The 23,769-nt window shown below is 38.2% G+C and overlaps 2 protein-coding genes across 17 annotated transcripts in view; one reads left to right on the forward strand and one right to left on the reverse strand.

The window, feature by feature from the left end:
* klhl14 (kelch-like family member 14) overlaps positions 1 to 23,769 on the forward strand; it is a 68,996-nt gene that overhangs the window by 2,661 nt on the left and 42,566 nt on the right. For all 11 annotated transcript variants that reach the window (XM_077614620.1, XM_077614628.1, XM_077614630.1 and 8 more), the window contains 2 exons: positions 5,003 to 5,174; positions 8,463 to 8,583. The gene's annotated coding sequence lies outside the window, so the exon portion shown is untranslated. The remainder of the gene's footprint in view (positions 1 to 5,002; positions 5,175 to 8,462; positions 8,584 to 23,769) is intronic.
* On the reverse strand, positions 228 to 22,256 carry dtna (dystrobrevin, alpha). Of its 6 annotated transcripts, none has more exons than XM_077614615.1 (20): positions 22,026 to 22,256; positions 16,092 to 16,159; positions 13,821 to 13,901; positions 13,527 to 13,740; positions 13,217 to 13,302; positions 12,554 to 12,708; positions 12,278 to 12,383; positions 10,557 to 10,723; positions 10,269 to 10,393; positions 9,257 to 9,340; positions 7,478 to 7,573; positions 6,498 to 6,579; positions 6,142 to 6,233; positions 5,369 to 5,482; positions 5,059 to 5,155; positions 4,035 to 4,058; positions 3,140 to 3,299; positions 2,960 to 3,049; positions 2,297 to 2,523; positions 228 to 2,070 (listed from the first exon to the last, which is right to left on the reverse strand). In XM_077614615.1, exons 2-20 carry the CDS (start codon positions 16,156 to 16,158, stop codon positions 2,053 to 2,055), a joined length of 2,085 nt encoding a protein of 694 aa, XP_077470741.1. In that variant the 5' UTR covers position 16,159; positions 22,026 to 22,256; the 3' UTR covers positions 228 to 2,052. The 6 variants fall into 6 exon arrangements, 5 of the variants coding, with proteins under 5 accessions (XP_077470741.1, XP_077470740.1, XP_077470743.1 ...); XM_077614614.1 differs by lacking the exon at positions 22,026 to 22,256 and adding an exon at positions 19,395 to 19,620; XR_013304116.1 differs by lacking the exons at positions 228 to 2,070; positions 22,026 to 22,256 and adding exons at positions 2,607 to 2,667; positions 19,395 to 19,626 and having other exon boundaries at positions 2,374 to 2,523; positions 2,768 to 3,049.

The following is a 23,769-nucleotide window of genomic DNA, read 5'->3' on the forward strand; positions in this document are numbered from 1 at the left end:
ACCTAGGGGCAATTTAGAGTGTCCAATCAGCCTACCATGCATGCCTTTGGAATGTGGGAGGAAACCAGAGTCCCTGTAGAAAACCCACACAGGCCCGGGGAGAACATGCAAACTCTACACAGGTGGACTGACCTGGATTTGAACCCAGGTCCACCACTGTGAGGCAGACGGGCTAACCACTCATCCACCAAATTTTGATTTCACTTGATGAAAAGGAAACACTGAGCTGTGGCCTGCACATGTGGTGTTTATTCAATGCTCTTTTTTGCAGTAACCAAAATTAATATTAGCTCTGCCACCCACAACATACTGCTTACATCATATGATCTTTGGAGGCCTTGATTGGACAGCATGCCAAATCTTACATCATTAGTAACTTTGGAGGACATGATACATTGAAGAAAGGGCAACATGACATTTAGAAACTTGATTATAAAACTATTCAATGTGCAAAGAGAATTTGGTTAATATGTTGTTTAAAGGAGCTTTATATAAGATTTGCACTTCAATTATTCATTATTGGACCCTAATATTTCAATAGACATTAAATATTTTTTGGGGAGTAATTCAATTATTAAACTGAATTTTTATGATCAGCCAATTACAAGATCACTTCTTTGTCTTTGTGTGGGTTGCCACAACTCTGTAGGGTACATACACTTCAGAATTACCGATGTCAGGTCTAAATAGAGCAAAAAACAATCTTACTCTGAATGTCAAATAAGTCATGACAAATTCAGAAACAAAACAAAGATATGCTTTGGAGATGCCTTTGAGCATTGGTGGCAATTGATAAGGAGAAAATAAATTGACAACAAAGTTGCACTACTTGTGCACTAAAGGTGTTGTACTTTTGAGTTTTGAGATATTACTTTCCTGTATGGGAAAGTAAAAATAAAAGGAACAAAGTTCATGCTAACATAATGTAGCTTTGGGTCCTTTGACCAGGGCAAAGATGGTGTCTTTGCACGCATAAATATGCTGATTGGTAAAATGGATAGCGGCATAAAATCGTCTTTGTCAATTGTGTCAATGGATTAACAAATGAAATAATGTTTTTCATCTTAACTTTCCCAGTGTTTTTTTTCCAGCATTTTTTTTTGTTTGTTTTAATTCCACATTGTTATTGGCTACATGCTCCTATAACGACTTCGCTGACCTCCATTGAAATGTCAATCAAGAAGCTAAGGCAGTGTGCATTATCATCACAAATGGAGCAAATATTTAATGAAGAACACACAATATTAAGAGTAAGAAAGAAATGTAAATACAGTGGAACCTCTTTGTATGCCCTAGCTTTTTGCATGATTTGGTTTTTGACAATGAAAGTAAAAGTGGTGTATTATTTTCATCTCAATTTCATTTGTCATTTCTATTCATTTCTTTGTTATTTAACTTGAGTTACGCTTCATTTATTTGTATATTGGGGTAGCTGTTACAGATGTATTGGATTTACATTATTTACTTTGGAAAATAATCTTTCAGTTTTTATACAATTTGGTTCAAGTCAGTTTTTTTTTAGTTTTAGAACTCAACCCTTTTATTTAAAATGTATGAAAACCGGAATCAGGATGGTATTCTCAAGTGTTTCATGATCAGAAAGCCTCACGTAGCGGTTTAAGGTTGTGACATAATATGTTCCTGAAAGGTTTGATCCAGAAAATCAAGGTTCCACAGTAGTGGGAAAACCAGTTAGGGATTGTACATTGAAAAAAACAAAAACATCAAAAACGCAAATACAAAATAATCATTATAATCAGACAGATACATACACACACAGAACAGTACATTTCTACATTGGCTTGATAAGTAAAATACAGAGCAAAAATAATTATGTGGTTGATATGGCACCTGTGGTATAATAATAATAGAGCGCTTGGTTATTATTAATCTCTTGACTTATTATTCATTGGCTGACAGTTGGTTAAAAATATATACTCTTTACACAAATGTATCTTCTAAGCTATGGGGTCCTGGCCAGTGTTGTCACGTCCAGTGTCGTCACTCATTGTTGCGTTTGATATTGCTCACCAGTTTCCTGCACCAGCATTGTTACTGCTGCAGTGTCACCTGTAGCATAAACACAAACACAACACACAGCAGATTTTAAGTGTTCCATTCCATTGAATTTATAAAAGTAAATGTGATCAAATGATTCACAGTACAGTGTATACTGTACTGATTATTATTCTGTAATGTACAGTTACTAATACTAACTGCTGTAAATACCCAACAGGCCACCATATGCAAAAAAATGCACTTTTTTGCAGATAATGCCTGCAGAAAAAGTCCTCACCATACAGGTTTTGTCTGAATCCTGCCTGTGCTTCATGAGCTCTTCAAACTTGAGCTCATCTTCTAGTTGCCGCTCCAGGTCGTTCCCATATCGTTCCTCCTCCTGTTCTGCTGCAGCTGTCCTGGGCTTCAAGCTGAGAAATGGATCTGAGGTTGTTGTTGTTACTGCAAACATGTCCCCGCGGCCCAAATCGGAATCCACCGTGCTCTCAGTCTCGCTGCCGCACTCTAAGAATGAACAGAGTAGTACTGAGCTTGTGTACTTGTGAGGGAATGATGAGCCTACATCATTTTCTGAAACTTATCCTCACAAGAGTCATGGCGGGTGCCGGACCCTATCCCAACGAACTCTGGGCACTAGGCGGGGTCACCCTGAATCGGTCGCCAGCCAATCGGAGGGCACAAGGAAATGGACAACCATTCACGCTTACACTCATAGCTAGGGGCAATCTAGAGTGTTCGACCAGCCTACCAAGCATGCTTTTGGGATGTGGGTGGAAACTGGAGTACCCAGAGAAAACCCATGCAAGCTCGGGGAGAACATGCAAGCTCCACACTTGGCATCAAACCCTCGTGAGGCCGACGTGCTAACCACTCGAACACTGGGCCGCCCTGATGAGCATAGGCAACAGTAATAGTAGTATATTATATAGTTTTCGAGTACCTGAATTCAACTCCTTGACCAGTGATGACATTGTGTTGGTAATGGAGTCAGCAGCGATAAGGAGGTCGTTCCTCAAATTTCTCCTGGGACCTTCAACAATGAAGAGGATAGAATAATGAGATGAAAACATATGACTACACTTCATTGTAGTTGTTTTGGAAGGGAAACCTTTCGAGTTACCCTGAGCAAAGGCCTCTTGAACATCGCCTCCCACGCCCATCAGGGAGTCCTGAGGTGTGTGTGTCGGGGTGGTGCCAGCTGAATCCGAATGAATGGGCGTAGGGATGGGCCTGCTGACAGTGTGACTGGGTGATGAGCGTGGAGAGCCGGGACCCTGAGTCTGAAACACGTATTGTCAAATAAATCAATTTTTTCTCAATGACATCAAGATTTGGAAGACTTAATTCTTGATCGTCTGCTGAACTTGTAGGTTTGCTCAGTAACCAGGAAATTAATGGTCAGCCATGTGTTTTTTTTTCTTTCCTAATAAGTGAGCATTCCTGAAAATTTAGCAGTGGATGAAAAAATAGCCCGCTCTTAGTGTTAAATTCAGCACACACCTCTATTGTTTTATTTCGAAACATTAAAAAGGTTAGAAATATAGTCACTCTGCATGCTCTTCACTATTTATGTTGTTAAAACATCTACAGCTTGTGGCTGCTTATAGTGAACACCTTGTATCGGGGAAGCATCAGAAGTTCACACCGTACATCCTCAAATAGTGGCTTCTCTGTTGATCAAAAACCAATAAATTCAGCATTTTTTATGTGGGGGAAATCCTGAAATCTGTCACTACACTTACTATTACCCCTGCCATACAAATACCCCACAAAATCGCAGTATGAGAGATTTGTATCCAGAATAGAGATATTTGTTTTCTCGTCAACTACAAAGGAAATGTTCCAGAGGAGTAAAAATGTTGCCACTACTTGAGAAAATACAGTAGATTACATATTGAATCTGTTCTGACGCTAAAACAGTTTTTGACACAAGATGCCCACCTGGCAACATGGAATGTGTTTATTTCAAAACATGCGCTAAATAGTTTTATCCTCCCTTAAACTCTTTCACTTACAGCTTGTTTCTGTTCCTCAGCAAGCTGTAAACAAAATAGCCATATTATGTTAAGGGTCTGTTTGGATTTACTCTAGCATGTAATTAATATGCATGTGTTCATCCTGAGCATGTTTGAATAGAAATCCCATTAATCCTTTTAGACTAAGTAAAGACATCATATTCTTTGATAGTGTATAAAGGAAGAAATGTGCATCTGTACATAATGCAAATGTACATACAAACATACATTACGTTTACATGTTCTCCCCAGGCTTGCTTGGGTTTTCTCTGGGTACTTTGGCCTCCTTCCACATTCCAAAAACATTGAGTCCCAGAGATTAATGAGGTTTGGTCTCAAATGCGTATACACATTTGAGACCAAACAAATATACACTGCATATTAAGCCAACAACAAAAGTAAAATAATTTGTGAAGATGCTGGTTGAAGTTTGTAAAACAAAGTCCAAAGTAAAATGAGTACTCTACTGACATTGGCTCTAAGGTCAAGCAGAAGGTCATAGAAAACTAAACTACTTGCAGATCGCAAAATGACTTTTTTTAGATGTTTATTCTGACAAAAAGAAAAAGGGGAAAGCTTACAAGCCTGAAAACACTATCTCAATTTTAAATTACGAGAGTGGCAGCATCGGGGTTGATTTGCTTCAGGAGGGACTGGTGCACTTCACAAACAATAGCAAAGTCACTGTTTAGGAGATTCCATCACAAATTTCTTCTTTTAATTTCCTTAACTTGTCTTTTTTAGTGAATGCAAACTCCTGGTTTGAATGGTATATTCATATAATTTCTTGAATATTTTCAAATAATACAATTGTATTTCATTATTGGGAAATATTGATTGCGTAATTTGTTATGTGACACTAGCTAAAAAAACCCAATACAAAATGAACTAATTTGAATGCAGTTATCTCAGCCATAACTTCCCAACTAGTAACGAAATATATAAAAACGTTCCTCCTGACTGCACAGATGTACAATGACTGGATGAAGCAGTGAAAAAGATGGAGGGCTCTTGTCTGCACTACCTTGAGAAGCATCATTAGCTGCTCCAGCTGCACCATGAGCTCCCTGCGACTCTCCTGCAAACTCGACATTCTCTGCTCAAGCTCATCTTTCCGTTGCCTGACAGGAAAAAGAAAAGGTACAGATTGATAGTGCCATTATGTCATATTCGTAGTAAAATGTACAAAAAAAAAGCAGACTTAGTCAAGCAGTCACAATCTGCACTTAATTCTTCATTCACTTTAAAGGGTTCAATCTTCCATAATACTGTACATGTCCCGTGTCCTTTGAATTGAACAATGTATTTTGGTGACTGGATACATTGCGGTTTACCTGAGAAGTCGTAATTCGGCCAGCAAAGTGGGGTTCTGCTGACCCCTGTCAGGCAGCGGCTGTGAGGCCTCCTCATGCTGGAGACGCAGCCGTTGAATTTCTTGCAAGATTTCCCTGTGTGACATGTACAAATGGACTTTTTTTCAAAAACAGATTACATCTATGTCACATTGTGCCTCTCAGAGCCCTTTTAGCGGTGTGATTTACAGCTAATGACTGGTACGAGGGTCAAGAGGCGCTCCCGTCGGGATAAGTAATGGGTGAATGTGTAACTTAATAGATTTAGTTCGGTGTCGCTGGCAATACCGCCAGGAAGATTATGCCGTGTTAAAACTTTTATATTAAAAATACCTAGAATCATTCACTTAAATTCACAATCCCAATCAATTTGGGGACATTTGTGTAAATGAGGCAACTAATGCAAAAAAGAGGTATATTATGTTCATCAATGTGAACAGGTAGAAAAAAAATTATGTATTTTAAGGGTATCCAATTAAATATACATTACAAAGCGATATCCTCTACTGTGAATAGATGTTACACCATGAAGGAAAAAAAATTAATAGATTTAAATGGAATAAAAAATGGATAAAAAGCCAACAAAATAAATATTCATTCATTAATCACAAGAGGGCAGCAGAAACATGACCTTAAAAATTGCACTTGCTTCCTTAAGTTAATGTACGAGATATTTCCTGAGAATTTTCTGCAGTTTTCACACATTACAGGAAATACATATACATTTTTTTACAGTTTTAATTTTAAAAAGCTACCTGTTTTTACTCTCCAGCTCAGCAATCAGCTGCCTTTGCTGTTTGTTGGCATCCAGAGAGCACGGTAGGTCTGCGGGGGCTCTGTGCTGCGACTGTTGTCCATAAAGCCGAAATCCCAGGTCAACACCAACATGTTGTTAAAACCCAATTTAAAGACAAAATAACATAAATTATACTCGTAAAAGTTTTTTTTAAACAAATGTAGTAATTGTGTCATTATTAGTGTCTTATAATCAATAATGAAGGATACATTTGGAGAGTGTTAACGTATATGAGTGGCAGTGAACAAGCTCACAAAGTCAACAGGGGATCACATCATGATTTTCCCTGGTGTATTGTATGTTCATGAGTCTCACCGCAGCATCTGCAGCCAAGCGAGCAGCGTAGCGGGCAATGAGGCTGTGCTCCTCGTCTTGATGGTTGCTGCTTTCTAGCAAGCTGACGGAGAAGAAAAAAGAGATGGCAATCGCAAGATAAGACCTTGAGTACATAGCATGTACACTTTTAAAAATATTTAGAGAGAGAAGAGTTGGCAAAACACTCGTAATCACAAGAGCCATACTGGTAATGTTATTCCTAAATTGCTAATCTAATACAGCCACCGATATAACAATGGAGCCAACTTCCATTAAGATGGAGGCAGACATATTAATGGGCACGCAGGCAAATCTATTTTTATGTTCTTAGTAAGTGAAGAAATAGGCAGAGAGAAAGAGAGTCAGAGAGAATACATAAGCTGTCTGACCAAAATAATTTTAGTCTGATGAAAATGCAGCACCTTAGAATGTTTGGCAAACCATTCAGAAATGTGACCATCATTCAGCTCACTGCAAACGCATGTTAAATTTGTGACAGGAAAAAAAAATGTGTTTGTTTTTTACAAGAAAAGTGATGATTCCTAGATTTTATGAAAATACAATCAGATTTTTTAATGAAAAAATGAATATGAATGAGAATGACGTACAGTAAGAGTCCCTATCTCAAGAGAATGAAGCTGTAATATCATGTTTTATGTTAAAAGAAATATATTCATCCAATGAGAAGTCATATTTTACCAAGGTAATATCCAAAAGTTATGAAGATAAAATATGAGAATTAAAATGAAAATAGTAGAAAGGCAAATAGATTTTATAACACAATTATTTCCTGTTTTCTAGATGAGAATATTCATCTTTTATTACTCGGGGTATGTTGTACCTAAATAATTAGTCAGTGAGTGGAAATCTATTGTGTTCTTTTAGTAGATATATTAAAAAAAGGTTTGTATACTATACATGCTAGGTTTTCACACATTGACATTCATCAGGGAAAGGCACACATGACCACACCCACTAACCATGTTTTGGGGTTGTTTTGAAGCAGTTTCACATAGAGGCCAATGAGAATGTGCTCGTCAGCAAGTCTGTCAACGGCATCTAGGTTGCAGTGTAACCTGGACGCGTGTGGGAATTCATAAACAAAATAGTGACCCAAAAAAATGACACAGTTGACAAAAAAAAATAGTCCAAGAGCACAAGGACCTAAAAAAAAAACGACACAAGAGATTTGGGGAGACGCCTGAAAAGCAGCCATTCACGGGTGACTGAAGAGGAACAAGGCCACTTTATGTGTGCTACCTCCTGCATGATTAAGGACACGCTGTGTGCACTATTTACACACTAGACGTATTGAAGCAGTGTCCCATCCAAAAGTACATAATCCAATTTTATTAAACTTAATACCAATAAACAGTCTCTATACAATAAAAAAAAAATCCAATACCAAAATGCAAAAAAAGGTGTCAATGTTCCTGATCTAAGTTTATCTTCCACCAGAAAGCTGGCTGCATTAAAGAAGCATGCGCTTTAATTTGATACTGCAAGCATTCAGCTACCGAACAATGGTTGCTCTATTGTTAAACTTCTAAGAATTTGAGGCCATGGTTAACCACAGGTGGTGTACAATAACTGGCTACATGTTAACATGAACATCCTTCTGGCTGATTCAAACGTTACAGAAGACACCCCGAAAAATCATGTTTCATTATTTTAACGAAAACACCCAAAAGTGAACATGCATCAAAATAAAGTCTAATTCAATATTGTGGTTTGTTAGTAACACCATGATCATTCTTTCACTATGTGCCATTATCTATGCTACATAAACTTGGAATTCTCAAACCTGCTAACACTGTCAGTCTTAGCTGTGACATAATATAAATTACTTGGCAGGCTGTGTCAATAAAGACTGCACAGATGCTCTAACATGCTCAAAATATTATAGAAGAATCTTATGGAATACCACTCACTCATCACATGATCCTTTATTTTTATTTTTGAAAGGGAGAAGTGTTCCCTGGAGGAGCACTTTTATTAAACGCAGGTGTGGCTGAAGTCAAAGACCCCTGCCGTGTACTCCTCATTCAGAAAAAGAACACCGTGTAACAGAATCCTTTGAGTACAGGTAAGAAAATGTTTTATAAATCTATTATTCAATGTTGAACCTTTATCCAGAATCCCAAATTAATGGGCCTAAAATTGGCTCTAACAAAACACTGCGGGTCAACAAACGAATACTACACAGCAAAGCACAATGATGTTACAATATAATAATCCTGCTTTGGGGCCTTTTTAAAATGTCAACAGATGGAACTGCAGTTATAATCAAGGAAATAATAACGTTTACCAATACCAGTCAGTTTTAGGATGACATTTTCATGATTTTTTATATTTCGTGTGGGGTTGTTTGGTTTTTGGTGGTTGGTATGTAGGTAGTAACTGATAAATAAATTTGTTATACATTTTATTCTAGCAATACCTGAAGAACAAATTGGTGACATTATGGCTCTAATTAAAAAAAACACATCGATCAGGCTATTTCAATGGATGAGTATTCCTATTGTATTTTAACGATCCATACAATGCACTGCACACATGCATAGAACACTCACACACCTGTTTCACTTACCCCCTGTCTTTTAACAGATGTTGAGCAATATCATGACTCCTGCAGTAAGGCAGACTAGGTGCATTCAGCAAAATATATCGTCATAGACAATTGTTTAGAATCCACTGGGAGTGTTGAAAGCTGAAATAATCCCTTCAAAACAATCCAGGGCATCTATTGTTGTACTTACTTTTTAGTGGAGTACGGGTTTCCTGATGTTGGCATGGAGTGGGAAAATGAGTATTCACTGGGGATGTTCATTGGTCTTGGTGGCCTACAGAAAGCACAAGTGGTGGTTTCAAATTCAAAAGTATTATCATTTTGTGAAATATAATATCCCTAAAAGCACAAACTACCAAATATATGTAAGAACATGAAAGGACAAACAAAAGAACTTAACACCTGCTAAAGAGTGGGTGAGTAGTGGGTGATTACAAAGCATTGGAGGGAGTACATGTACACCATGATTCAAAAGGACACAATTTGGGAGGTGTTAAAGAATCAAAGAACACTCACCACGTGTCTCTATCAGAGAACAAAGCAAAGAAAAAAAGAGAGAAGTACAGAAACATTTAGTGCACAGTTGTTCTTTTGGTATAAAAGACTAAATGCTAACTAATTTTGCAAATCATGCTTATAAATGTTTGTAAAATCATAAACGTGTTGAACGAGATCCCATTATTAAACTAATTCCTTGTCATTGATTGAGTTAGTTCCGTTTAATTCGTAAGGGGAGGTTGGTGATAAATTATAATGTTTCAGTGCCAGTAGCGGGAATAAATGTCCAATTCATTTGTTCCAAGAAGAGCTGTTCATCCTAGTTAAAAGAAATTAAAAATCCATCGCTGTCATCGACAGTTTATGAGTTCTTTGTTCTGACTACAAAGTTAGATTTCATGCTGTGCCTGCAAAAACATGTTTAATCCTTATAAACCTGATTTTTTTAAATGATTTTCCTACTAATTTCTCATGGGAATGCTTTGATATACTGAGGCTATTCAAAGTGGATGCGGTTTAACAAAAAAAAACAAGCGACTCACTGAAGGAAACAATAGCAACATTGCTGTAGATTGCGATCATGTAATTAAGCATCATTGATTAGTAACCCTTGGGATTGGCTAGAATTAATCAAGATTCAGAGGGGCAGTGGGAATGTATGGAAAATAAGGGCAAAGATGACAGGAATTGGAGGAAAAACATACACGATGTGGGCAAGGTTGAGAGGTTTCTCAGGCATGTCGGGGAACATAGGGTGAAGAGGCTCTCTGCTGGATGCGCAACTCAGAGACTTGCTGAGGGCATGGGATAGCTTTTTTGCAGGGGATTTCTGTTGAGAGGACAAAACAAATACACTCATTCTTTTGAAAACACACACGTATGGCGGTCACAAACACAGCTTGAATGCGACCCTCGCGTCACGATGCAAAAAATAGCCGCATTGACTGGTCCGGCTGCAGACACACCTCCATAGCTCCTCCCCTACTCCTTACCCATGATGTATACTCCTTCATTTGATGCTGGTTGCTATGGGAACCGCTGGCATGCCCCCTCCAGAAGCAGTCCTGACAGAGCTGGTAATTATGACATTGCTGGCAGCGGTAGCGGAAGCCCATCATACTCTCAGTGTGGCAGTAGGAGCACTCGACCGGGTGGAAGACTGCAGGGGGGAGAACGCACACACACAAGTATTTGTGGTAGTAAATGCATATTGTTTTGCATAGACAGCTAAGAGAAGAGCCACTTATTTTGATATAAGGACACAAGAGGTGAAATTTATTGCTGTAGTCCAAGGGGTGAGAAGTATTTCATGTAGTTCATCATGCAATTTTAGCTCATTCATTTCCATTGTGAGTAAGTAATATCAAATCCATGGGGGACTGGTAGTGATCCTTTACTGTCAATCCTCCCATTTCTAATGAATTGGGCTTTTGTCTCTGTCAATGGCAGTGAATGAAATAAGTGCAGTTGTTTGGACCCCTGTAATAAATTAACCTTTACAAAGATATGCAAAGACTTTTGAGTTACCCGCCTTTAATGTCTCTAAAAGACAATTATTACCTCAATGTTTCAAGTACGTATGTATAACACTATCATGTATAGTACGCAGTCCAAAATCTTTTTATTTTTTATCCATGTTCAAAAAATGAAGCACAGTATTATCTGCGTGGTAATTTATATTTTATTATTTATTTATTTATTTTTATTCTATTTTTGGCTTCATCCTATGCATACTGACATTTCGGAGCTCATGATCACATCACTCGCTTTGCAAGCGAGAACAGCGCTCAAAATTGGAAAGTTTGAAACACTCATAAGATGAAAAATATCGGATGATCATTGTGGTATTTTAAGAAGCTGTAGTGAATAACACCATATGTACATGATCTCATATATTGGATGATAATTGGTTGTGCTTTTGGACACAAGCCACATTACAATAAGACAGCAGATATCAGCACAGCACAGACAAACACACAAACACTTTATGGTCTGATTCATAATGAGAAGGGGATACCAAATACCGTTTGTATTGTAATAAAAGTATGCCTAAACATTTTTCATAAGTCTTGCTAGTGCTAAACTTCTAAACAATATGACAAAATATCTTGATTTTATTTTCACCTGTGTATTGTGCAACGCCTCCATATTTGTTTTAGTAAAATGTGTATGTATACATTAAATAGGGCAAATTATTCATTTTGTGTGGCCCGGGAAAGTAAATCATGAGTGCCGACTTTCTGTTTTAGGATCAAATTAAAATGAAGAGTATAGATGTATATTAAATTTCCTGATTTCCCCCCTTTTAAATCAATAATTGTAATTTTTTAATCATTTTTTTCTGTGTTTTTAGTTCAGAAATCATTTTGTAAAATCTAAAAATATATAAAAAAAAGCTAAAATAAACATTGTTTTAGATCTATAAAAAACTGAATATTCAGGGCTTTTAATCCAGTTCTTTTAATCCATTTATAAAAAAAATCTAAATATTATATCTAAAATGGTCCGGCCCACGTGAAATCAAGTTGACGTTAAAGCGGCCCACGAACCAACCTGAGTCTGACACCCCTGCTCTAAAGCATTAGTTCTCAACTACTATTACCCTGGGATGCGGTTGTTCCTGTTGTTGTCAATTTGCCTCCCACTTTGTGAATGCTTAAGTGAAAAACAATAAACAACATGTATTGTCAGGGTATATCGGCTAAAAACCTACCGTTTTCCACATTAGCCAGCCGGTGCATTAGCGGTAACCACACGAGACATTGAGGAGGTGGGTCTGACATCAAGGTGTCCAGGAAAATGTTAAGAGAGACCTTTTTCTGCATAGAATAATGCATATCAAGTGATATTCAACGTTGTGAAAAATATGACAACACACAAATGTAGCCATTGGAATAACAGGGATCATTCACTGCCATTCCTTTCCAATTCAAATGGATTGGAGTTCTATAAGCATCAATGCCAGTTAATGAATTTTAAGAAGCCTCACCTGCTGCATGAAGCAGCTCTTGGCCGCTTGCTCTGTGTAACCAAACGAGGGCCCCTCAAAAACCGCCATGGGCAGCTTGAGAACTTCCTTCAGGAACAGGTCAAACTGCGCATAGTCCATAATTCCAGCCGGATCGGATATCTGTGAAAAAATATCTGTGGAGCGACATCACACGAACAAATCAGAATAATTGTCGGCTTCTAACGCAGTGGGCTAATTACAGCGTCTCACACACGATGCAATTAGCCCACATATTTGAGGGAAACAAATTAAAGAGAGGCAGCTGTTCAAATCGTTTTGTTTAAAAAACACAAACAGCAAGAAATCCATCACTTTCTTTTAGTGCTCAACAGCCACTAGATGATGTAATCGCCTTGAGATAACAGGGAATTCATGGTTGAACATGACTGCAATATACCCTATACGAGTCTTCTGGGCTTTCTCGTGCATTAAAAAATGCAAGTAGATGAAAAACATGAACTAAACCTTCAACCATGTTTTGAATAATTGTCGCCAATATAGCACAACATATAAAAAATGTGTGTCCTATGTGACAGTGAAACCAATGACTTCCTTTAGAACATTTTTGCATAACCTTCAACATTTACACACACAATTATTACTGGGATTTTTAAATTGCCAGTGAATAAAAAAGTATCTTACATCTTAATTTATCCAGAATTTTCCCTCCACAGAAAGTTGCCAGGGCCATCTTTACAACAAAGACCGACACCTTGCCGTGGCCCTCTCTAGAAACAAATGAAATCATAGTCATTCAAATATATAGGCAATCAAAATCAGAGGTGAAAACTCCTGAAATTAAGTAGTCTCATTAATAAATGAGATTTTCAGTTTTCACGTTTCCCGTATTTGCACAACACTTGTAACACTTATTTAAGTAATAGTCCACAGTTTCCCTTCCAGACTATTTACCCCCCTACGTTAGGTGATAAAGATCTGACGCGTGACTCACAGGTCGTAGGCTGCCAGAAGGAAGTTTAGCAGCAGACTGATAGAGTGCTCAACATTGATCTGGTGCGTGGTGGGCATGCGCTTATTCAGCTGGTACAGTATTGTAGACAGCACGACTTCTAGGCGGGCCACGGGGAGCTCAGCATCTAGCTCCATGGTGTTGAGGCCGTTTTCTCGGAAAGTCTCGATGATGTTCCAGATGTCGATCAAATGCACTACGGAAACAGCAGGAATTAACGTACGGGTTGTGTGGTGGAGATGAGAGCTATAGCGTGAGGGGGCATGTTGTACTCACAGTTGCATTTCTTCTGCACAAATCGGAGTTTGCAAGCTGTCCTGTATGTTGACAGTCGAATGGAGTCTAAATCCTGAGCCCCTGTGAATGGTTTTTGAAAGCAATAATCTCAGAATGAAATCATGTTTTTGAAAAAGCACATTTGGTTTTGATCCTAATTTGGATTTCTGATTGACAGTGATGTGCAACAGCAAGCTAATCACTTTTCACCGCAGAACACAAACTTACGTGTTTTTGTGTTCCAATAATGGATCAATATTTGAGACTGAATTCTCCATGTCGTTGTAGTTGGCAAGCAATCTTCCTAACAATCATGACCATATTGAACCTTTTCAATATTTTTAATTACAAATCCTTAAGAGGCGCCTTAATTTGAGCCTATTCTGTTCCTTTCAAAGTCAGCCATACCCAACGATAGATGTTAAACATAGTTGAATGAGCCAATTCATTGACTGCCATTGACAGTGATAGTGATAGACAATTTATTTGAACTGAGAGGATTGACAATCAATGGCAGCGAAGAGTGAGGAATATTATAAGATGCAAAAAAAAACATTGCTTTCTTCATTTTAAGGCTTTGAAAACACTTCATAGCACCCAAGCCCGTCAAGGACCTTGGGTGCCGTCCAAAGCGATGCAACCATGGCGCCGCCTCTCAGTCTAGTGTGAAGTTACTTTTTTAATGGGGCGACGACTAGAGCTGCGGCAATTAACTGACGTTCACTCAAGCTTTTCAGCCCTTATTGTGAAAAGTCTTAAAAATGCATCGGATGAGTTCACATTTTCACAGCAATATATTTTCCCCATACTTTCCTATTTTACCCTAAAGTGGATACTTCATTCAGTGACCACTGGACATTTTTAAACACAAAACAAAGCAAATAAATACATCAACAATTGGTAAAATTGTTAGTTTAAGGTTACAATGCTGTATGGTTATTATCGTGGTTGTTTACAGCTGGGGCAGCGCGGTGTCTTAGGCATAGCACCCCTGCTCTCGGGGTTGAACCTTCAGAGCTTTCATGTGTTTGGAGGATATTTTTATGTCATGGTCATGGGTTTTCGCAAAGTAGTCTGGCTTCATAGAAAACTTGAGGTTACCCGAGTGTATCTTAAAAAGTATTTTGCACTGCCACCATGATGACCAACATTAAAATCTAGTAACATGGTTAGGGTTATGTTTTCACTTAAAAAACGAGCTGGAGGTTTTATTCATAAAAAATGTACTTAACATTAATGAAAGCCAATAACATTATGGATTGTTTAAACATTAGCACTGTGAATATACTCTATAACAAAAAATCTAAAGGTTAATTGTATCATCATGATTATACAATTAACCTTTACATTTTCTGATATATCGTATATTCACTGCTTATGTTTAAATAATCCATAATGTTATTAGCTTTCATTAATGTTAAGTACATTTTTTTACTTTTTCCGAGACAGTGGTCACTACAGTAGACCACTATTTAAAAATTGACACTTCAGATGTTTAAGCCTGTAACCCTTTATAGAACTATTTTTGATCCAGTAAAAAAGTTTTTTTTTCATAGTACTTAACTCATTGCATGCCATAGATGGCAATAGGTGTTCAATTCATTTAAACCGAGAAGAATAGCTGTGAACTTCCCATGTTCCAGCGCCATTGATGGTGTTACATGTCCAATCCATTTTGACTGGGAAGCGTCCCCTCCCAATTCAAAATGAATTGGATGTCTAGCTCTGCAAGGGTTACATTACATATAAAAAAATGAATTGAAAATTTGGCATGACAGCTTTAAAATGCATTGATTTTAATGGTTAAAAGCAAGTCAACTTTACTAACGCAGTAATTTGTTATCGTACTGGTTCAATACTCAAAATTATTTAAAATGTTCCATTTATGTGAACACTAGTGTAAATGCTTGTTTCTTATGTGCCATTTAATTCACAGGCGACCCATCCTAACAATTAATACATGGATAGTTTGCAGCGGCGTACAATGCACTGCTTCTTGAGTTTTTATATTTTGATTACCATATTTTTTGCTATAGGGTCATCATGTACATGAGCATGGCAAAATATGATGCAGTGTTTCATAAAGGGCGTGATCTCATCCTCTTTCAGTTCATCATCAGTCTGGATATGATGCGTGTTGGACAATTCATCTCCATCATATTTGTTGCCTTACTCACAATCTTAGGAGAAATGGACATTTTAATGGACGGCAGGTGAAAGAACGCTAGTATAGTAGATCAGGAATGCGGGCATGTGCGCCTTAATACTTACTCATCTCGACAAGCAGTTGCCTTCTGTCTGCCATGTTTTCCTCGCTCCACCTGCAGTCTTCAATCATTCTGATCAGGAGAGAGAGTAAAAGTCAATTTGCGCATTCCTGATTTTTAGCTTCGTCCTCATAAAAATCACGGCTTGATGGCTAAACACGAAATGTTTTCGACTTAATTCCGTCAAGCGTCAAAAGGCAACTGATAAAACCATTGTGCATGCGAGACTCTAACCACTTCATTAATACAAGCAGGAATAATGAGACAACAGCCATTCTGCGTGACTACAACTCAAATTTATATACTTGTTTTTTTTTCTTTTCTAGTTCAATTGCACTGAACACATCATTAGGTACACCTGCACAATCTAATGAGATCCAACATAAGAGCTGTATTGAAAATTCCCCTTTTACAAATACATGTTAAATTGTCTTCGTGTGCGTAGTTTCTCCTTTTTTGTTGTTTGTTTTGTCTTCTAAGTACTTGTAGTGCTGTTTTTTTCGTGGGGAGGGGGGCTCCTATAAAAACATTAATGTAAACTTATTGTATAAGTAACTGAAAGAAAAGAAAATACATATTTCAATTGGAGCAAGAGCAACTCAGTAGTTGTATGAAATAAGCACGTGTCGTAATTAGCAGATTAAAGTACTAAAAGTAATTATGCAAAAATATTGGGGTTGAGCCAAAATAATTTATAGTTGCAGCCAAATTCTGGTACCTTGTAATTTCGGAAAAATTCTGTAAAAAACAACTTTTCATCACAGAGTTAACAAAACATTTTGGAAATGTATTGATTACTCATAAATGCAGCAGAGATAAGTTCCCATTCTCATTGAAATGTATTTTTTTTTCCACGTGACCTTCTGACAAGATGAGTGGCATTAAAACAGGAGTTCAATATGTTCAGACAGTTTTTCCTATCGCTTAAAAACAATTATGAGTGGATAAACAGTTCAGTAAGATATAACGGTCAATGACATTTGGTCAAATGGCTACACAGCTTCATGTAGTGCACATGTGTCAAAGTGGCGACCCGGGGGCCAAATCTGGCCCGCCGCATCATTTTGTGTGGCCCGGGAAAGTAAATCATGAGTGCCGACTTTCTGTTTTAGGATCAAATTAGAATGAAGAGTATAGATCTATTTGCAGAGGGTCTAGTTAATTGTTTTGAACTCCACTAGTTTGCATTCCACCACTTTTGAACAAGCAGAATTGGAAGTTGTCTCTCCTTTTGAAAAATTCAAGAGTTTTTTTCAGAGTCCAACAAATAATAATTAGTACACAAAGTGCACTCATTGAGAAACACCAGGGCTTTCTTCTTACGTCTTATTATCCGCTGAACTTTTCCCTCCTGTTTTACCATATTTCCAAATTGAATGTACAACACACACACAAATCCAAGAGGAGGTGAGAAAACATTACTAAGACAAGGACAAGGCTTTCAAGGAAGCCGGGCAGAGGGAGGCCAAGAGACGACTCACACCACGCCTCGCCGCACACTGTCCGAGGCAATCTAATACACCTAGTCATGTGCATTGTTGCCATGGGAGCAAACCTTTCTCACATACACACACACACACTCACACACCCTCCCCACACCCTTCACACGCCTGAACCAACACCTCCTCCTGCAGACAGGCAAAGTTAGAGGAGAAAAGTTTTTTTTTAACTCATAAATATCGTTTAGGAGATAAAGCTCAGTGGGGACGGCTGTCTTCTTTTGGGCGAACGGCTCGAGATAATCATTCAGGCATTCTATTTTATATTTCTTTGACAGCAATTAGTCACATTCTGCACACACACGTGGTGCAATTAAAAAAAAAAGATTAGAATTTAAAATCAGCAGGTTTCTTTTTCTGATCCAGTCATAGCAAAATGTGTAGGTTGGAGTTGAGGGAAGAATGTGGTGGTTTGTTCGAGTGGATTTACAGCGTTTACAGAGGATTTAGACAAATGTTCAAGATCAAATTTAAGCAGGTTTAAGATCAGCTTTCAGCACGATTGGCATCAAATAGCAAAGAGGAATTTTTACATTCCAAAGTCAAATGGTCAAAAACAGCCATTATTCCTATTTTTTTTATGTAAAAGTGTACATAACATGTTTTTTCTCTATTTCACTTTGGAAATCGCTATCATGTCAATGTTTCTGTTTAATTTTGTGGGTATTGTTGCACATTAGTAACTGCTAAAGCGATTTACAATGGCACAGTAGTAGAAGTAGAATTTCTAGAAATGATGACTCATTATTAATGGTGACAGATTTACTCTGGGGTAAATTAATTTAAAAGAAACAGTCTATATTTTAAAAACTTGGAAGGGAATGATTATTATGTGATCATGCTTGGAAACTGAGGTTTGAGTGTATATGGATTTTCTTATGTTAATATAAGACACTATTACACAAAATACACAACAATTTTTGTTTCGTCAGACTAAATTCTAGTGCACAGCGAACCTTTAAAAGCATTTATGTGAACTTATGTGAACTCGCTTTTCATTTACCAAGCATTCAGCGCAGAGGCTTACACATTCCCAGGATTATTCATTAACTTGTGGTGAAGGTTTTGATACGAGGTGCCAACCTGCTCATCTGGTGCTTTTGAGGGGTGTGTGGGCTAAAGTTTAGAATCATGTTCAAGGTCAGTAAAACATGTCCTGTGCTAACTCTCAAGTATGGTGTGAAAGATGACCTCATGTTAGCTATTCATTCATCTATTTTTTTTTAAACATATCCCAGCTGACTTTAGTCGCGAGGCAGCGTTCATCTTGGAAGGGTTGCCAGCCCATCATGGGGCACGAACAACCATTGACGCTAACATTTGCACTTATGAGAGCAAAAGAAATTCTACACTAGGATTAAGAGAACATGCAAACTCAGCACTTGAGGGTTTGAGCATAGATTCCAACACAAACTTCTGGAGAGTGAGGTAGAAGAGCTAACCACTTGGAACTGTTTTGAATATTTTGAGCATCGTTACAGGACAAGATTCAGCCGGGAAGTAGTGTTTGATTTTTGTAAGGCTCCGGGTAATGTGCCTCTAGATGTGTACACATTGAGGCCACCACAAGCAGCCAGTAGTCTAATGTCAAACTCCAAGCCTGCCCCATTCATCATTTCTCCTGCAAGTCAAAATAAATGCAAAAATAGGCTATTTTAAAAGATTAACAACGATAGCAGTGCGCGCACGTCACGCTCAGGCCATGTGACCTTGGCCAGACTGTTTTCATTCTGGGAAATATCAGAGATTGATGTAATCTAACACTTGAGTAGATTTTAAAGTAGCCAAAACAAATCATAGTACTGTACCGCTCATAAAACACCATCCTGTGGTAACGTCTGCTCGCCGTGAATCCTGACAGAAACGCACACAAGGCCAAACCACTATCTAAGGAGAAAGTATTAGGACAAAAGAGCCGGACTGTCGGACCGAAGATGCGTCTGAAATTAGAACGTGTCTAGGACGCGGCCTGTGGTGCCTCTATCTTTAACTATCAAATGAGAAGGCTCCACATTCTTGTGCGGCTTTCCTGGCACTCCAGTTGCAAGACCCTAAACCTCGTTCCTGGCATGTGCCCAACACACATTACTCTCTCCCACTCCAACCTCAACCCACTCTCTCTATTCTAATGTCAGACTGGCAGCATTGGAAAATATATTTCCTTAAAAGAGAAAACCGTGGCATACATACCAATAACCACAGACAAACTTGGGTATAAATCCTACCAAAAGGCCCTGCAAGGAACGTGGAATCACTTTGTTTTTTAACTTGGGCAAAAATTAGAAAAAACAGTTTAGACCACATAACCGATGGGTCATTGGTGGATATTTTCTGAACACACTACCATGATTTTTAGAAAAAAAATCCATGCACTGTATATATAATCAACACGTTGAGTAAATTACAATTGTCCTCAGACAAAATACACAATTACTGTGGGTCCTAATAAAATACCAAGTAACTCTTAAGCAACTCTTAAAGTCTTCCCACTTCATGCAAAACTTACATATAGTTGTGATGTTTTTTTTAATTTCTTGTAAATTGATTTTTGTCTCTTAAAATAAATTCTACTCTGTTAAGAAACCCTTTTATCTAAGCCATATAAAGCTAGAGACAGAAAGTGAGTCACATTTGTCAGCAGAGATGACATCAACAAGCTTTCAACTTCAATGTTTCACATTTATAGTTTTTCCAATCTATTTAGCCATAATGGATGAGTGATTCAAACCAATTTTTCCCTATTACTCATACAGTCAGAAAAGAAATTCATATATGAGTCTCTTACGAAAGTCAATATACACTGGTAGCTAAGATTCACATTAATTTATGTCCCTGCTTTAGGAAAAGTTAACTTTCCTAATTATAACTTCCTCTCCAATAAGGGTAAATACCCAATATTACACTATCCAGTCAATATTTCAAGTCCACTTTTGTTACTTCATTTACATACTCCACGGTGTAATATTTCTATACACTTACACACTTACTAAAATATCAGTCCAATGTGTGTTCATGGCACATCGCAGCTGTTAACACCATTTGGCTGGCAGTTATTTTTTGCATCATGATGCAATAAACTATACTGGCTTCTCATCCTTGGAGCCAGAAGGAGAAACCCATATCTCAGCGATGGTGCACAGCAGTGTTGTCTCTCCATCTTGCTATCAGGTCACTAACAATTGCCATTGTTTTGGCTTTAAAAGTGCCCAAGAGCAACAGTGTTTTTATCCACCCATCCATTCTCTAAAGCACTTGTCATTATTTTAGGTCGAGGGTGATCTTGAGCCTATTCCAGCTAACTTCAGGCAAGAGTTGAGGTACAACCCTGACTGGTTGCCAACTAATCACAGAAATATATAGACAAAATGAGCTGTAAATTAGCTGACACTTGCAGGCACAGATGTCAAACTCAAACTTAAGGCCTGTGGGCCTATAAATGCGGCTTGCCACATCACTTTGTGTTGCTTATGGAAGCAAATCATATGCATCGACTTCAGGTATCTTTCAAATTCTAAAACCTGAGTTTTTAAACTTTGCATCAAGTAAAATAAAATGTTTGTAAACGTATTTAAGACCTTTAGAACACAAACAACCTCGCAAAAACAAAAAAAATACCTTTTAGAACAGGGCTGGCGAATACATGGCTCTTGATTTGCTTCTTATCATATTTTGTATATACTGTGGGTCTTTCCCTCATTTCATGTTTCTCTTCTTTTTTATTCTCTCTTAAAACACACAAATTCATCAGGACCAATTAAAAACAAATAATAAATTATATTTAAAAAATAAATTGGCAGATTGGATTTTTTTTATCCACAAGTGTGACTCTGACTCTCACACCTGTGTCTAACTTCTTTGCCACCCCTGTCGCAAAATATTGAAAAAATTCTCAATTCCATGCAATAATGGTGCAATATAAAATTCAAGGAATCAAAGTCCTGCCAGATGAAACCCCGAACCACAAAGCAGTGAGGCACCGATACAACTAGGGCACCGCGTGGAGAAACAAAATCAAACCCAAAAAAGTTTTGCAAAGCCTGCTTTAAAGGTCATTTCAGTGAAGGCAATAACTGGCAAAATTCATCATGCCCAGGACAAAACCTTTACCCATTTGCTGTGTTTTTTTGATCATTTGACACAATAGCAGCTGACCACTAGTCTCTGCCCCTGAGAAAAACGCACGTTAAAAATCCACAGCAGCCATTGCGGTCAAAAGGTAAAAGGGCAGCAAAAAAAAGGCAACAGGCTCCTGCCTAATCGTCTCTTCAGCATGCATCCTCCAAGAGACACCTGTGTCCAAGTCAAAGTCACACAAATCCCAACACGCTCAATGTTTACATCAATGCAAAAGTGACATAACACTGCGTAGTATCAAAGCACGCGCAGTTCAATTCCCGGGTTGAGGTTGCGTTTTGATTGCAGCTGCAACGGCCACTTACCACGATGTATTCCAAGGCATGTCACGCCACATCGTCCCACCACCACAGCCGACCACCGCGTCCGTCAGCCCGAAATTAGGCTTCCTTCACGGCCGAGCGAGGCATCACCACGAGCGGCTGTAGTCCCCCCAAAAAAACCTCGTTGTACTCGCTAGTGTTGTCGGAAATGTTCGTGCTTTGCCAAGCGCGCACACTCACACGGGTGGCCTTTGCGATGACGTAATGCGGAATCTCGTCGCTCGAGACAGTGTGCATCTTTTCCCCTATTTGGGCTACAGGATATTTGAAGTTTGGGATGGTATATGAATTGAAAGATGGTCTGAAATTTGTTTAAGTACGTCTTTAAAAAAAAGGAAAATTCCTGCACAAAGTTTGCAGTTGTTTCCTCATTAATTAGTCTGTTGTGGTGATGACGTCATGTATGTACATTAGTGCACCATGACTGGAAGTCTTTGTCAATGCAGTTTTTAAATAATATATTAAATATTTATTATTTAATCATATATTAATAATATATTGGATATTATATTTCGAGATTATATTTGTTTTTAATCCAAATTTTAGATTGGAGTCTTTTGTCTTGATTCTGACTCATTGCATTTAAAATACTAACTTATGTATGTTAAATACTTCACTTTCGTACATTGATTAGAGAATCCTATTTGAGTTCAAACATTTCTTTACGTTGAAAGATTTTTTTCCAATTTTATTGAATGCCTCAAGGACTCTGGTACCCAGCGCCTTGTTGCCTAGCAACCGGCGCAAGACGATTGACAACGCTTTGGTTGATTAACGTACAACTTTGGAAAACACTGGGTCTCTATCAACCAAAACGGCCATGCAAAGAGCCACTCAGTGGGGGTTAAACAGTCACTTTTCCATGTCGATATTCACTTTCCCCCATGAAAATTACCCCTAGTCGAAGTAATGTATCAACTTCTTCAGCATTGCAGACAAATTACATGCTGCCTATCTGCTGCCTTGAATTTAGAATTACTTGGCCATGTTTTTACTCAAACGAGCAAATTTTTTGACCATAAGTCGCTCCAGCCAAAGAATGTACAATACTAGACAATACTACCCCTCAATGCTCATCGTCAAACCAGAACCACAAACATAAAGAATTTCGTACTATCTAACTCACACTGACAAGAAGTCTGTGTGACCTTGTTGGCTTTTCTAATATAGCCACTATAGGCAAACATAGAAGCTCAGTTTTGTCAACGTCAAGACTCACGATGATTTTGGAAATTAAATATTATCACTCTCCATTCATTCATTTTCTGAACGGCTTAATCCTCACAAACATCACAGGGGGTGCTGGAGCCTATCCCAACTAACTTCAGGCTGAAGGGGGAGGGGGCAGTCAATCACAGGGTTTGTGGAGACAGACGTGTGGGAGGAAACCGGGGTACCCGGAGAAAACCCACACAAGCCCGGGGAGAACATGCAAACTCCACACTGGAGGACCAACCTGGATTCGAACCTGGGACCCCAGAACTGTTAGGCTGATGCGCTAACCACTGATCCGCCGGCCCCCCATCAGTCTCCATGTTTAATAATTTACACTGATCAAACAGTCAGTGTTGAACTAAAAAAACACTCACAAACTATTGATGATGCAGTTTCCTAGAAGAAAAATTTAACCTGTTGACCCACCCAGTCCCTAAATATCCATAAATATGTCCCTGTAGAAAGGTAATTTGTTCTCATACTGTAGTGTATGTGCACCTTCTAATGTTCA

This window comes from Stigmatopora argus, chromosome 12 (genome assembly GCF_051989625.1).
Source record: "Stigmatopora argus isolate UIUO_Sarg chromosome 12, RoL_Sarg_1.0, whole genome shotgun sequence".
NCBI classification, from domain to species: domain Eukaryota; kingdom Metazoa; phylum Chordata; class Actinopteri; order Syngnathiformes; family Syngnathidae; genus Stigmatopora; species Stigmatopora argus.

Excerpts from the sequence above, each read along its gene's own strand:
- dtna (XM_077614614.1), bottom strand. Across the intron at positions 5,483-6,141 it reads GAGCTGGAGAGTAAAAACAG|GGAAATCTTGCAAGAAATTC; the intron begins GTAGCTTTTTAA and ends CATGTCACACAG. Across the intron at positions 5,156-5,368 it reads GCCGAATTACGACTTCTCAG|GCAACGGAAAGATGAGCTTG; the intron begins GTAAACCGCAAT and ends TTTTCCTGTCAG.